The sequence below is a fragment of the Atractosteus spatula genome, chromosome 2, assembly GCF_055471065.1.
Source record: "Atractosteus spatula isolate fAtrSpa1 chromosome 2, fAtrSpa1.hap1, whole genome shotgun sequence".
NCBI lineage: Eukaryota > Metazoa > Chordata > Actinopteri > Semionotiformes > Lepisosteidae > Atractosteus > Atractosteus spatula.
In genome coordinates this window covers 16,796,765-16,811,678 of record NC_142707.1, presented here as the reverse complement: position 1 = coordinate 16,811,678, position 14,914 = coordinate 16,796,765, and the positions used below count along the sequence as shown (strand labels likewise).

The following is a 14,914-nucleotide window of genomic DNA, read 5'->3' as shown; positions in this document are numbered from 1 at the left end:
CTCGCTTTCTGGATACACGTCTCACCTGTCCTGTTCTTTGTTTTCCTGGTTTGCTGATTATGCCTGCTGTGGTCCACTCCTACCCTCACACCTAAAGAAGACTATTTTAAATTTCTTGGCGCAGTTCATTGTGCAATTAACCCTTGTATGTGCTGTCCGCGCTCAAAATGCAATTTAAAAAAAGTCAAAAACCGCGCTCAAAATGCAATTTAGAGCTTTCTGGCAAGAGGAGACACCCAAATCAATGTAACATGCCACAGTTTGTGCATGAACAGGGTTATACTGCCTATTCCCTTTGATACCCGATTAAAAAAAAATAAAAAATGTTTTGAATCCCCGGCAGAACCGGGCATCCATATGATTCAAGTAACAGGTTTATTCCATGCTAAAAAAAAAAGAAGAAAGAAAACACATTCCATAAGAATTGACTGAGCTCCGCTCTGTACCACGCAATGATCCCCCTGGAGTCTCTGCCCCGGGTTATTTGGGTTTTTAGACAGAGGGTAAAAAACTCTCTGGCTTGACCTCCCCCTCCCTGGGTATTGTCTGTTTTTTTGTTAACAAGGCTCACCAGCTAATGTGAATCGAAACCTGTCTTTCTAGCTTTTAAAGTCGTGCGATGTGTAAGCCACAATTCAAATAGAGAAAAAAGAGCTGACTGACAAGATTTAAGATGTGGCTGTCAATGTTGGATTTAAAAAAACACATTGCCCGACGTTTGTTGCATTGCTTGAAAAATAACTTTATTTCGAGAGACTGGATAAGTAGTTCAAGTGTTTTTTTTAACTTCCTGAAAAACAACTAATAATTTAACTATATGTGCAAACGTTTTATGATATGTCGCTGTTGTGAATGTCTGTGGACATGTGCTGGCTGGACAGGAGGCTCTACTGTACACAGAGAGCTTAGAAGACAAAGATATCAATTTATTTTAGTCAAAAATTTATATATCACCTTTAAAAGTGGAATCTCAAAGCAAAGTAAATACCCAACACTGATTGAACCCATCTGTCATGCTAATAAAACACCTTGAATTGAATTGAGGGAGAGAGGGGGGGAGGGCGAGCGAGATAACCAGGACGCAAGGCAAATAAGATACACTCCACAGGCATTCACAACAGCAACATATGAAACGTTTGCACATATAGTTAAATTATTACTTGGTTTTCAAAGTGCAATGAAATACAATATTGTTGTTGTTGCTGTTCTTGTTGTATGTATCGCATACTGTCCAGCCTCCATTTCTCTATAAAAATTTACTCTATTACACACACACACAATAGAAGCAGGAAGCAGAAGCAGGGACCGTTGTCAGAAGGGAAGAAGGTGACTATTCATTGTTATCAAAAATGACTTAGAATCGATCATGTTGTGATATTTTGAAATATAAAAGTCAATTGATTGTCCATAATATCGCTATTCTATTTTTTCGAAGAAATGTTTGTTAAAAGAAAAGCCCAGCACCAGCTGGATTTGAACACACAACCCGTGAGTTTGTAATCGGGCACATAGACCAGTAGGCTACAAGGGAAGTCACATGAAGAGAGAGGCGAAACAGCCCTACACAGCCCTGTCGCAGCACACGACTATAATCATATCGTTATTAAATTCTTCAGATACACGATTCCATATTATATTAGCAGAAAAGCTTAAAACTACCACTTTTTCACACGCTATTTCACATGTTAGTTAAATACTTCGATGCTTGAAATGTTTAGGGAGAAATGGAATACCAGTGTGTATTTTTCCTTTAAAGTACCGATTCCTGGAATCTGACTGGCTGACACCCTTCTGAAGTGGTTCCATAAGATCTGGTATACGGAAAAGAAAGGGTTGATAAAAAAGCCTGGATTCCCATGTATCTCAGAGAGCGAGTGATCAGAAAAAGGAACAGCTGTTACACCCAGGTTTTACGCTCTCTCTGTTGAATGAATGAAAGCATTTTATTAAAAACGCGTTTGCGTTTGTCTGGGTATTTACCTTGTAATCTGTGGTTTACATCTACTGTATTGTTTTGAGATGCCACTTTTAAAGGTGATAAGTAAAATAAAGTTTTTTATTATCGTTATAGAGAAATATGATCAGATTTTCCCTGGTTCAGAAAAAAGACGATCAAAATCTGTAATCTTTGCACTTGTACAGTATGTCATTGGAAAATACAATCAGTTTCTGCTTTGTGTAAGGATGGTGTCAAAAAGTAATCTAAGTGGTGAGAAAGCTGTGCTCCTCAAAGCGCTTTACAGGATAAAAACAATAACAACAATAGTGGCTGGGCAAACGATTTTTTTTAATAGAAATACAAAATGAGATACTGTATAATGATGTGCATGAACAAAGTTATACTGCTATTTTCCTTAGATACGCGATTAAAAAAAATAAATTTTTTGAATCCCCAGCGGAACACATTCCATAAGAATCAGCGCTTTTATATATCGCCTTTAAACACATATACAGTATTTAAACACATGTTTACGATTTAAATCAAAACGCGATTCAAATCAATATAAATGTTTATTTTGTAACGCATAGGTGACTATTCATTGTTATTAAAAAGACTTAAATCTGATCATGTTGTGATATTTAGAAATATAAATTTGTTTGGTGCGAGTGAGGTTTTATTTAATCTCTGACCAAGGGAAACGTTTCATTTTTTCAAAGAAATGTTTGTTAAAAAAAAAACTCATAGATCCAGTGTGATTTGATCACAGACCATGTGACATGGGAGTCAGGAACCTAACCCACAGCACCACCGGCGCAGTCACATGCAGAATGCTGAAAAAACACTACAGAAACATTATCGACAGACAATGTACAGCGTGTACTATTCTTGTGTTGTGGTACATGAATATAATTATATCGTTATTAATTTCGTTAGATACACAATTCCATATTATATTCCCTTTTCATCAAATTCTAAAAGTATGCTTGTTGACTCCGGTATCTCTTTAGTTAAAGACTTCGATGCTTAAAATGTTTAGGGAGAAATGAAATACTGGTGTGTATTTTTTCTTTAAAGTACCAAGACCAGCCATATACTGTATGTTTATGTTCCAAAATTAATATCGTTTAGGCCTTCACACGCGTTACAGTATGCTCCTATTCTTTTTATGCTCAGCTACTAAGATTTCCCTTCAGTGGTAAAATTCAATATCTACAACGGGCACAGCAAAGACGTTTACTGTAAGTCTTTCTACGACAGACCAACGGACTACGAGTGCCCCTGTTGGTCAACCAATCACGTACCGCGGTACCGCGCGTCATCTTGCGTCACAATGCGCGATGCCACCTGCGGTACGTGTCTGTAACGCGCACTTTGAATGGTTGCATCTGTATGTTCTTTTTCCTGTCTTTACAACAGCAGCTACCAAAAACTGTGAGGCGCGACCCCAACACCAAGGAACTACTAATGCCAGGGGGAGGAGGATATGGCCTGAAAATCTTTCAGTATGCGGGTGACACAACACTTTTCCTACTTTTGGACAGGAGCCTACAGAGAGCCCTATAAATCGTGGACTGATACTCCTCAGCCTTGGGCTCCACACTCAACAGGCAGAAGTCCAAAGTGAAATACTTTGGATCCTGGAAAAACAGGAACACCGCTGGAGAAGCTCTAAAGCTCTGTACAGATGATTCAAGATACTGGGTTTTTTTTTTCAGGGACAAGACTGCAAGACCATAAACTGGTTGGGGAAAATGGCTTAGGTAAGATCAAAGATTGGTCTGTGGAAAACACGCTCTCTATCTCTCTCAGGCAATGAGCCAGAGTTGATAACAGACATCCTCTCAGGTTTAGTGTACATGGCAATGGAGTACCGACTGCCAACCAGACTCAAACAAGCGCTGGCTGCAGGAAATGGTGTTCAACTTCGTATAATTATAATTAATTATAATTGCTTACACTTATATAGCGCTTTTCTGGACACTCCACTCAAAGCGCTTTACAGGTAATGGGGACTCCCCTCCACCACCACCAATGTGCAGCATCCACCTGGATGATGCGACGGCAGCCATAGTGTGCCAGAATGCTCACCACACATCAGCTATCAGTGGGGAGGAGAGCAGAGTAATGTAGCCAATTCATAGATGGGGATTATTAGGAGGCCATGATTGGTAAGGGCCAATGGGAAATTTGGCCAGGACACCGGGGGGGGAGGAGAACAAAGTAATGTAGCCAATTCATAAAAGGGGGATTATTAGGAGGCATGGGTACATCTCTCCCTCCACTCTCCACTGTCTGACATCAGATTTCTGGGGATCTGTACCTCCCGCCCCCATATCAGCAGCCAGCAGGCATATCACTCTGCAACTCACAACTGGCAACCCACTGAAGCTAAGCAGGTGTGAGCCTGGTCAGTATCTGGATAGGAGACCTCCTGGGAAAAACTAAGGTTGCTGCTGGAAGAGGTGTTAGTGGGGCCAGCAGGGGGCACTCACCGTGCAGTACATGTGGGTCCTAATGGCCCAGTACAGTGACGGGGACACTATACTAAACAGGCACTGTCCTTCAGATGAGATGTAAAACTGAGGTCCTGACTCTCTGTGGTCATTAAAAATCCCAGGGTGTTTCTCAAAAAGAGTAGGGGTGTAACCCTGGTGTCCTGGCCAAATTTCCCATTGACCCTTACCAATCATGGCCTCCTAATAATCCCCATTTATGAATTGGCTTCATTACTCTGCTCTCCTCCCCACTGATAGCTGATGTGTTGTGTGTGTTCTGGTGCACTATGGCTGCCGTCACATCATCCAGGTGGATGCTGCACATTGGTGGTGGTGGAGGGGAGTCCCCATTATCTGTAAAGCGCTATGAGTGGAGTGTCCAGAAAAGCGCTATATAAGTGTAAGCAATTATTATTAATTGTCAGTTGATTTCTGTGTTCATGTCCATTATTGTTCATTGTAATTAGGGGAATATTTTCTATAGAGATGCTTTAATAAATTGATTAGATGATCACTGTTTAGACTAATAGAACCTCAATGCGTTTTCAGAGCCCAGGAGTTTCAGAACTGTATTGAAATTGTACAACAAAAATCATGAAAAATGCACAGCCCTAGGTTTAACAAATGAAGAAGTTTACGTGACAATTTTTGAAGTTCATTTCAGAATGTACCTTTTAAATGTTATATTCAAGTAATAAAACTGGGTTTTTAATGTAGAGAAAGTGAAATGAAAAAACTGTATTTGTACAGGCATGAATATCATCACAAATAGTTTTAAGTAGTCTTCTACTATTTGTATTTCACTTACATATATTTATTTTTCACTTCTGCAATATATGAACACTGGCAAGTTTCTGAGCCGTGGTTGATGGCTTAGCTTGATGAATTGATGAAATATTGATTGTTGCACTACTGCACTGAAAGATTAATGTTGTGAAACAAAAGTGCTTCATTTGGAGTAGTTGGTATAATTCGCTGTTCTAATGTTGTTCATTATCCCAGCTCAGTGCTAATTCCTGTTTGTAATTTTTAGGTAAAATTAAAAAGAGCTGTAGTAATTAAAAGAAATAACACAATTGTACATGTTTTCTAAAAATAAATACAATGATATTATAGAACATACATTACATATGTACCTAGCAGAAAGCAGTACAAAGCATGACACTGAAGTCATGCTTATCGACATGAGCCATCAACTATCTAAGGCCAGTGCAGTGCAGTATCTGTGAACTATACTTGAGCTTCAGTCCTAACTAAAGAACTTGGGGTTGATATTTGATCCTGGCTTGACACCCACATGTGAAACATATTGCCAAAACATATTTTTTCATCTTCAGAAATATTGCTAGACTACAGATGCAGCCATTCAAAGTGCGCGGTACAGACACGTACCGGAGGTAATTGGCTACGGCGTCGCGCATTGTGACGCACGATGACACGCGGTACCGCGGTACGTGATTGGTTGACCGACAGGGGCACTCGTGGTCCGTTGGTCTGTCGTAGAAAGATTTACAGTAAACGTCTTTACTGTGCCCGTTTTAGTATTGAATATTTATATGGAATTTTACCACTGAAGGGAAATCTTAGTAGCTGAGCATAAAAAGAATAGGAGCATATTGTAACGCGTGTGAAGGCCATAAACGATATTAATTTTGGAACATAAACATACAGTATATGGCTGGTCTTGGTACTTTAAAGAAAAAATACACACCAGTATTCCATTTCTCCCTAAACATCTTAAGCATCGAAGTCTTTAACTAACGAGATACCGGAGTCAACAAGCATACTTTTAGAATTTGATTAAAAGGGAACATAATATGGAATCGCGTATCTAAAGAAATTAATAACGATATAATTATATTCATGTACCGCAACACAAGAATAGTACACGCTGTACATTGTCTGTTGATAATGTTTCTGTAGTGCTTTTTCAGCACTCTGCATGTGACCTTGCCGGTGGCGCTGTGGGTTAGGTTCCTGACTCCCACGTCACATGGTCTGTGATCAAATCCCACTGGAACCATAACTTTTTTTTTTAACAAACATTTCTTTGAAAAAATGAAATGTTTCCCTTGGTCAGAGATTAAATAAAACCTCACTCGCACCAAACAAATTTATATTTCTAAATATCACAACATGATCGAATTAAAGTCATTTTAATAACAATGAATAGTCACCTATGCGTTACAATATAAACATTTATATTGATTTAAATCGCGTTTTGATTTAAATCGTAAACGTGTGTTTAAATATATGTGTTTTTTGATTCACAATCAGACAAATGCAACATAAATTGATATCTTTGTCTTCTAAGTATCTTAATAAACTTTCAGCATAACTTTCTCCCCATTTAGATTTATTTTTCTTGGGATCTTGGGATCAAACGTGGAAAGATTAGATTGTAATCGTTTTTATTTTTTAATACATTTTATAAAAGTGTAATCTATGCTAAAAAGTTGTACACCACCTGCTATAAAGATACATATTGTAATACTTTCGGGTTCGGATAGGACAGACACGAGAACTCAGACTTGCGGAGTTAAAGCAAGTTAAAGCCTGATTTTATATATCACCTTTAAAAGTGGAATCTCAAAGCAAAGTAAATACCCAACACTGACTGTACCCATCTGTCATGCTAATAAAGCACCTTGAATTGAACTGAATTGAGGGAGAGAGGGGGGGAGGGCGAGCGAGAGAGCCAGGACAGACAGGCAAATAAGATACACTCCACAGACATTCACAACAGCAACATATCATAAAACGTTTGCACATATAGTTAAGTTATTACTTGGTTTTCAAAGTGCAATGAAATACAATATTGTTGTTTTTGCTGTTATTGTTGTTTTTATCCTTTAAAGCGTTTTGAGAAGCCACCTTTAAAGGCGATATATAAAAGCGCTGATTCTTATGGAATGTGTTCCGCCGGGGATTCAAAAATTTTTTAATTTTTTTTAATCGCGTATCCAATTAAATAGCAGTATAACCTTTATGTGATATCACCTTAAGGACAGCACATACAAGGGTTAATTGCACAATGAACCGCGCCAAGAAATTTAAAATAGTCTTCTTTAGGTGTGAGGGTAGGAGTGGATCGCAGCAGACATAATCAGCAAATTAGGAAAACAAAGAACAGGACAGGTGAGACGTGTATCCAGAGAGGAGTGATCAGAAAAAGGGGCAGCTGTTACGCCCAGGTTTTCGACGCAATTGTTTTAACTTGCTAATGCATCAGACACATTTCCTGGTGTCCTGGTATTAGCTCATCGGTATGGTGTAAGTTTTATCTGTACCATACCATACAGTATATAGGTACAGAATTCAAGCTGCACCACTGTATCGCTTTGGTAAGGAGACGGACAATGGCCAAAATCACGAAGACTCTCTCACACCAAATAATGAAGATGAAAAGAAACGGGAAGTCAACACGGGACATTGTACAGCATTTGGCTTCGATGGACATCTTCGTTTCTGAAAGCACAGTGAGACGACATTATAAAGGGGAGAGGAGGCAAAGAGAATCTAAACCGAGGACGATTCAAAGGTAAATAACTTTCTAAAAATACTTTTCTCGCATGTAAATACAACTACGCACATTATTTTTAAAACTAACTGTTGATCTCTTTTTTTTCAAGTCCTAATGTGCGAGCTATCGACAAACTGACTGATGAAAATGATGAGCTACCGGTGATGCAAGTCCAAAGACGGCTATGGGCTGACCTCGGTGCGACCATTAGTCCGACATCAATAAGAAGAGTGCGCAGGAGGCTTGGATGGAGATACAGAAAAACCAACACATGCCCCATGATAAGGCTAAAAAACAAAGAGGAAAGACTCAAGCAAGCGCTCCAATGGATTGAACAGGGGGAGGCATTTCAGGATGTACTTTTCACCGACGAAACAACAGTGGCTCTGGAACAGTTTTCAACAATGTCATTTTGCAAAAAGGAGAGATATGTGGACAAGCCAAAGCCCAAACATCCACTGAAGGTTCACGTCTGGGGGGGTATATCTAGAAGAGGCCCGGGACCACTTCTTATTTTCGTGGGAATTATGGACCGTGAATTCTTCGAGGAAGTCATGGTCACACAGCATGCCGCCCCATATATCAGGGAGCAGTTTGGATCAAGGCACCGTCTCTTTCAAGACAAAGATCCGAAACACACAGAAGCAAGGGCGAGGCTTGTAGCAGAAGGAGTGAACTGGGTGAAAACTCCAGCCGAATCCCCAGATCTAAATCCGATAGAGATGGTTTGGCATTCGCTGAAAGACTACGTTCGGAAAACTGCTAAGCCCGTCACAAAGCAGGAACTGATCGATGCGATCTATAAATTCTGGGAGGAAGAACCGACCGAACAAAATTGTAACAATTTTATTAACAGGCTGTTTCGTGTTCTTCCTAGGATTGTTGACCTGGGCGGGGGACATTCGGGAATGTAAGTCTGAGAAAGACAGTCTCACGTTTGTGGTCTGTCCACAGACAAAACATGTTTTGTCTGTCCACAAACAAAACATTCCTGTTAGACAAGAGGAATGTAAAAAAAACAATTACTTTTTGTCAATGAAAACCTGTGTGTGTGTCTCTCTCTGCTGGATGTCTCTCTCTCTCTCTGCTGAATAAATAAAAGCATTTTATTAAAAACGTGTTTGTGTTTGTCTGGGTATTTACTTTGTAATCTGTGGTTTACATCTACTGTATTGCTTTGAGATACCACTTTTAAAGGTGATATGTAAAGTAAAGTTTTTTATTATTGTTATAGAGAAACATGATCAGATTTTCCCTGGTTCAGAAAAAAAGATCTAAAGTGCTACACCTAACTTTCTTAATTCGATGTATTTAAAGCAGTGAACTACTGTAGGTGTAACATAACATTCAGAAATACAATCGAGAATAGTTTTGTGGTGTTTGTATAGATGAAACGTTCCTTAAACGTATAATGTAACAAAATTAAAGACGATTAAAATCTGTAATCTTTCCACTTGTACTGTATGTCATCAGAAAATACAAGAAGTTTCTGCTTTGTGTAAGGATGGTATCAAAAAGTAATCTAAGTGGTGAGAAAGCTGTGCTCAATGTATTTAAGGGACTTAAAAGTAAAAGGAGATGCTTCATATTGCTTGACTAATTTTAAAAACTAAGTTAAAAATGCAGACGCTCCCTCGTAGCCGCGCGGGGTGTAAATATCTAAATATACATTCGTCCCGGGCAGAGGCTGAAGAGCGCCTGGCTGGGGTGCGCGGGGAAGAGCAGGACAGGAGTGAAAGTGGTCAGGGCGGGGTTTAGGAAGGCCGCCGACCAGTGCGGCTGTCCCACAGTGAAGCGGGCGTACAGTCTGGGCAGGTATAGATTACACTTTTCTAAGACGTATTTGAAAAATAAAAACGATTACAATCTAATCCTTCCACGTTTGATCCCAAAATCCCAAGAAAAATAAATCTAAACGGGGAGAAAGCTATGCTGAAAGTTTATTAAGATACTTAGAAGATAAAGATACTGTATCAATTTATGTTGCATTTGTCTGATTATGATTAAAAAAAAACACATATAATTAAACACGCGTTTGCGATTTAAATCAAAACGCGATTTAAATCAATATAAATGTTTATATTGTAACGCATACTGTCCAGCCTCCATTTCTCTATAAAAATTTACTCTATTACAAATTTACAATTTGTTGATAATAGAAATGTTAGGTTCTCTAAAGCTTTGTGATAGTTGACCCACCCAGGCAGCAAAAGATCAGCTGCACTGGTAAGATGCGACACCGAAGATATGATTAATAACCTTTTAAATCTGAAGGGAGATCTGAAGGGATCCCCCCACACACACACACACACACACACACACACACACACACACACACACACAATAGAAGCAGGAAGCAGAAGCAGGGACCGTTGTCAGAAGGGAAGAAGGTGACTATTCATTGTTATCAAAAATTACTTAGATTCGATCATGTTGTGATATTTTGAAATATAAAAGTCAATTGATTGTCCATAATATTGCTATTCTATTTTTTAGAAGAAATGTTTGTTAAAAGAAAAGTCACAGTGCCAGCTGGATTTGAACACACAACCTGTGAGTTGGTAATCAGGCACGTAGACCAGTGGGCTACAAGGGAAGTTGCATGAAGAGAGAGGTGAAACAGCCCTACACAGCCCTGTCGCAGTACACGAATATAATTATATCTTATTAATTTCTTTAGATACGCGATTCTTTTAATACAGTCTTTGCTGTGCTCTTGGGGATCCTTGTGATATTTCGAGCTCTGGTTGAATGATAAGTGTCGCAGTTTAAATAATTTTCGTAGTTAGAAATTATGGAACGCTCTGTTAAAAGCAAGGGAGTTTTTATGTCCGTTGTAGTTTTTTTGCAACATGAATATAATTATATCGTTATTAATTTCTTTAGATACGCGATTCCATATTATATTCCCTTTTAATCAAATTCTAAAAGTATGCTTGTTGACTCCGGTATCACGTTAGTTAAAGACTTCGATGCTTAAAATGTTTAGGGAGAAATGAAATACTGGTGTGTATGTTTTCTTTAAAGTACCGAGACCAGCCATATACTGTATGTTTAAGTTCCAAAATTAATATCGTTTATGGCCTTCACACGTGTTACAGTATGCTCCTATTCTTTTTATGCTCAGGTACTAAGATTTCCCTTCAGTGGTAAAATTCCATATAAATATTCAATACTTAAACGGGCACAGTTAAGACATTAAATATACATATACATACTGTATACAGTACAGTTTGCATACGGTAATATGTTTATGTTCCTAAATCAATCTCTTTTATGAGCATGTGAAAGGCATGGTGAATCGATTCTCAAAAATTACTGTACTTTGCATGATTGGAAACAAATGCATGATTGCGAAATGCTTTGGTGTTACTTTTACAAAGACGGTCAATGAAAAAAAGAATGTGGACCAGGGCAATACTTTGAGTTTACACTTACAGCTTGTCCAAGGTCATTCATTATTAATACTATTAGTAATATCTTCGTTAAAGACTTTGATGGCGACAGCTCAAACATGAGAGGTTGAGCTTTATTAGCTCCACCTTGCGGAAATTCCGGATACTATTATTTTGCTTGCGGTATTATAGGAGAATTTACGGTAAGTAGCGGTATTTACCGGTAACTCGCGGTAGACTGCGTAAAGCGCACCGCAAAATAATGCGGTATCGCCCGCGCATTTTGAATGGCTGCATCTGTATGTTCTATGTTCTATGTTATCTTTTCTCAAATTGACTACTGTAATGCTCTACTCTCTGGGGTATCTACAGTAAATCCACATTGAATAAACTCCAATATGTCCAAAATTCGGCAGCCTGAATCCTGACCAGATCTAGTGCAAGTGATCACATTACTCCTGTCCTGGAATCCTAGCACTGGCTTCCTATCATGTCGACTTCAAAATCTTCATGCTCACCAATAAGTTTCTGCATGACTTAGCATCTCAGTAACTGTCTGAGCTACTGTTGCTCTACTCCCCACCTCGCAGCCTTCATTCCTCAAATTCTGGTCTCTCATCTGTCCCCTAGCCAGTCTACACTCTATGGGGGACAGGGTCCTCTATTGTTATGTCCCAAAGCTCTGGTACTCTATCCCAAAGGATATCAGAGAGTCACCTTCCCTGAGCTGTTTCAAATCAAGCTTCAAAACCTTCTTTTTTAGAAGGGCTTTTATTTAACTGGTTCTACACAAGGTGCCCCTTTGCTCCTGTTGTATTCCGTAACCCCTTGTACTACCTCCTCTCATTTGTAAATTCATTGTGTACAGTATATTTCATATATTTTTTGTTGTACTGTATAGCACTCTGAGAAGCCACTTTTAAAGGTGCTTTATAGAAATAATGTTTATTATTATATTATTATAGTAATTTTATTTTTTTCTGTTATACACTGAATTGCTTTTGTTACAGTATTTAAGATATTAACAAGTTATTAAGGCTAAAGTACTGTAACTTTCAAAATTTGTCAACTTTATTATTGCAGTGTATACAATTATTGTACTGTTTCTAGCAGTAAAGTATGGACACATTTTCAGGGTAAGAAACAGTGCTTTACGTGTCTTTTATCAAGCACTCAATCTGTAGGCTAATGGTGCATTTCTGACAGCATACTATGTTATGTGCTTTCTAAAATGTGGACCTTTCTATTTGAAGATAAAGTTTTATTTCAGGAGAACTGTGAATCAGATTTTAAGCAACTGCAAGTAGCAGATAAAGTTTGGTGTTTTGACAATTTCTGCAGGATTTGTTTGAATTGTGACTTTGAAATTGACTCTGAAACTATGCAGAAAACTGAGAGGTAGTTAGAACAATTCTGGATAGGTCATTTACATTATATATACATTATAAATTATATATTTATATATATATATTATATATATTACATTATAAATATAATTCATCACTGCTGATAAACTAATAAAAGATCTGAATCTCTTCCCTGAGATTTATATTGCATGATTACAATAAAAATAAAATAAAACATTTTATTCCAGATTTTTTCCCTTGCACTACGTACTGTTACTGTATCTTTTAAAAGTCTTTCTTCCTCATCATCTGGCCAGGTGGCTATAGGCAGTTGACCAACTGCCTGGGCAGATGCCGAAATTGCTTAAAATTCTAAGCTAATTTGGCACTTGCCCCAGGCATCTGGGCACTTCGCCATTACAGCAACTGCCCAAATTCGGCAACTGTCCATAACATATGTATATGCCAAAGTATTTTTGTGTTTTACCCAAATAAATAGCTATACCTGTTTCGGTATTTTGCACAGCATTACGTGTCCCCACATATTTTTACAACTGATATAATAATGGGCCTGGAGTCTTCCCTTTCATTGTTCATATTGTAGGAAGATTATTAAGCATGTATAGTCCATCACATTCATTTTCAAGCTGTGAACTTGAAAATAGAGTTGAAACCTGCTATTCATTTGTCATCTGCCTTTATCCAGACCTTAATTTGATACCACATTGTACATAGCAATTGTTCACAGCACTTGTTTGCCACACATTGTGAAATAGAAATCTGCTGACAAATACTTTATTGGTATAAAATATCCATTTAGTTTCATTCTAATTGCTGTTTAAAATTGTAATGATTTTTAAAAGTTCTGTATCTAAAAGTTGTTAAATACTTCTTTCTTAATTAAGACACAGGGATAGTTTAAAAAACAATAAACAGACATCTTCTATGCTAAGTGTGTACAACACAATTTCTCTTTACTTTTTAAATTTGTTACAGATCACTAATTATTGAAGGAAGGGCTTGCATGGGTTTTTCTTACCTGGGGATCAAAAAGAAAGAAAGGGCGTCCACTGCGCATTTGCAAGACTACATACTCTTCTTGTTCACCAGGAGATATAGCCAATAGAATCAGCCCATCTTCTGCTCTTGTTCTGAAGCTCAGCTTAATGCCTGAGATTTGAAGACAGACAGTTACATTTTGCTTTTAGAAATTAGAACAAGTAGAGTGTGGTTAAAAACAACAAAATGTTTTACCACAGGGCATATTAAAACAGTATCACAAATTTTAGGTGCACTGAAAGATACACTTTGAAAGAACAAAGGTTAACATATAAAATGTAAAAAACAGACTTGTGTTTTTCCTTACCTGTGTTTAGTGCTCCATACAGTATAAACTGTAGTATGTGCTCTAAGTTTACAAGTGACACAGTGATATTCCAGAACAATGATTTTTTGTTAAAATCTTTAATGTTCCATCCATCCATTTTCCAACTGCTTTATCAAATACAGCTTTACAGTGGAGATGGAGCCTATCCTGGCAAGCAATGTGCACCAATCAGGATACACTCTGGATGGGATCCTAGTCCATCCAGACTGTCCAGAGTCCATACACTCTGCACAGGAATCAGGACACACACAGATACAAACATGCACATACTCATTCCATGAACCCTGAAAGGCCCCAGCTCTGCGAAGCAGTAATGCTTATCACTGCATCACTGCAGCACCCATCCTTAATGTTATGTTGCAAAACAAAAAAAAAAACTAACAATACAGTATGTTTATTAGAATACTACAATGATGTTCTTTAGTACAGAAAAATAATATACTATTTTATTTATTTTTCCACCAGAAATTTTATGATAAATCTGAGTACTGAAAAAAATAAAAAACAACTGAAAACTATGAATGTTTGCCCATAGTTTGTTACAATAGCTAAAGTAAAAACATAGAAGTATAGTAAATGTGCTTTAGCATTACAATTTTGAACTAATTTTTAAAAGTCAAAATACAGTGGATTACTGTATGTATGCATTTATTTTCTCTATGGAAAATGTGAACAACACACATACTATAATAGCATTTTTAGGGAAGATAGTACTTCAGTTATGTTGCTTCTTGAGGAAAAAACATTTAAGTATATATAAAATTAAACTTTTATTTCTGATTTAATCTCTTATGTATTTCTTATTCAAGTAAATAATTAGCTTTAA

General features: G+C 37.7%; 1 protein-coding gene across 1 annotated transcript in view; it reads right to left on the bottom strand.

Moving 5' to 3' along the window:
* The window catches only part of ush2a (Usher syndrome 2A (autosomal recessive, mild)), a 405,544-nt gene that overhangs the window by 277,787 nt on the left and 112,843 nt on the right, over positions 1–14,914 (bottom strand). Inside the window, exon 21 of the mRNA XM_088939657.1 lies at positions 13,741–13,871. Coding sequence (XP_088795783.1) covers positions 13,741–13,871 — 131 coding nt within the window. The remainder of the gene's footprint in view (positions 1–13,740; positions 13,872–14,914) is intronic.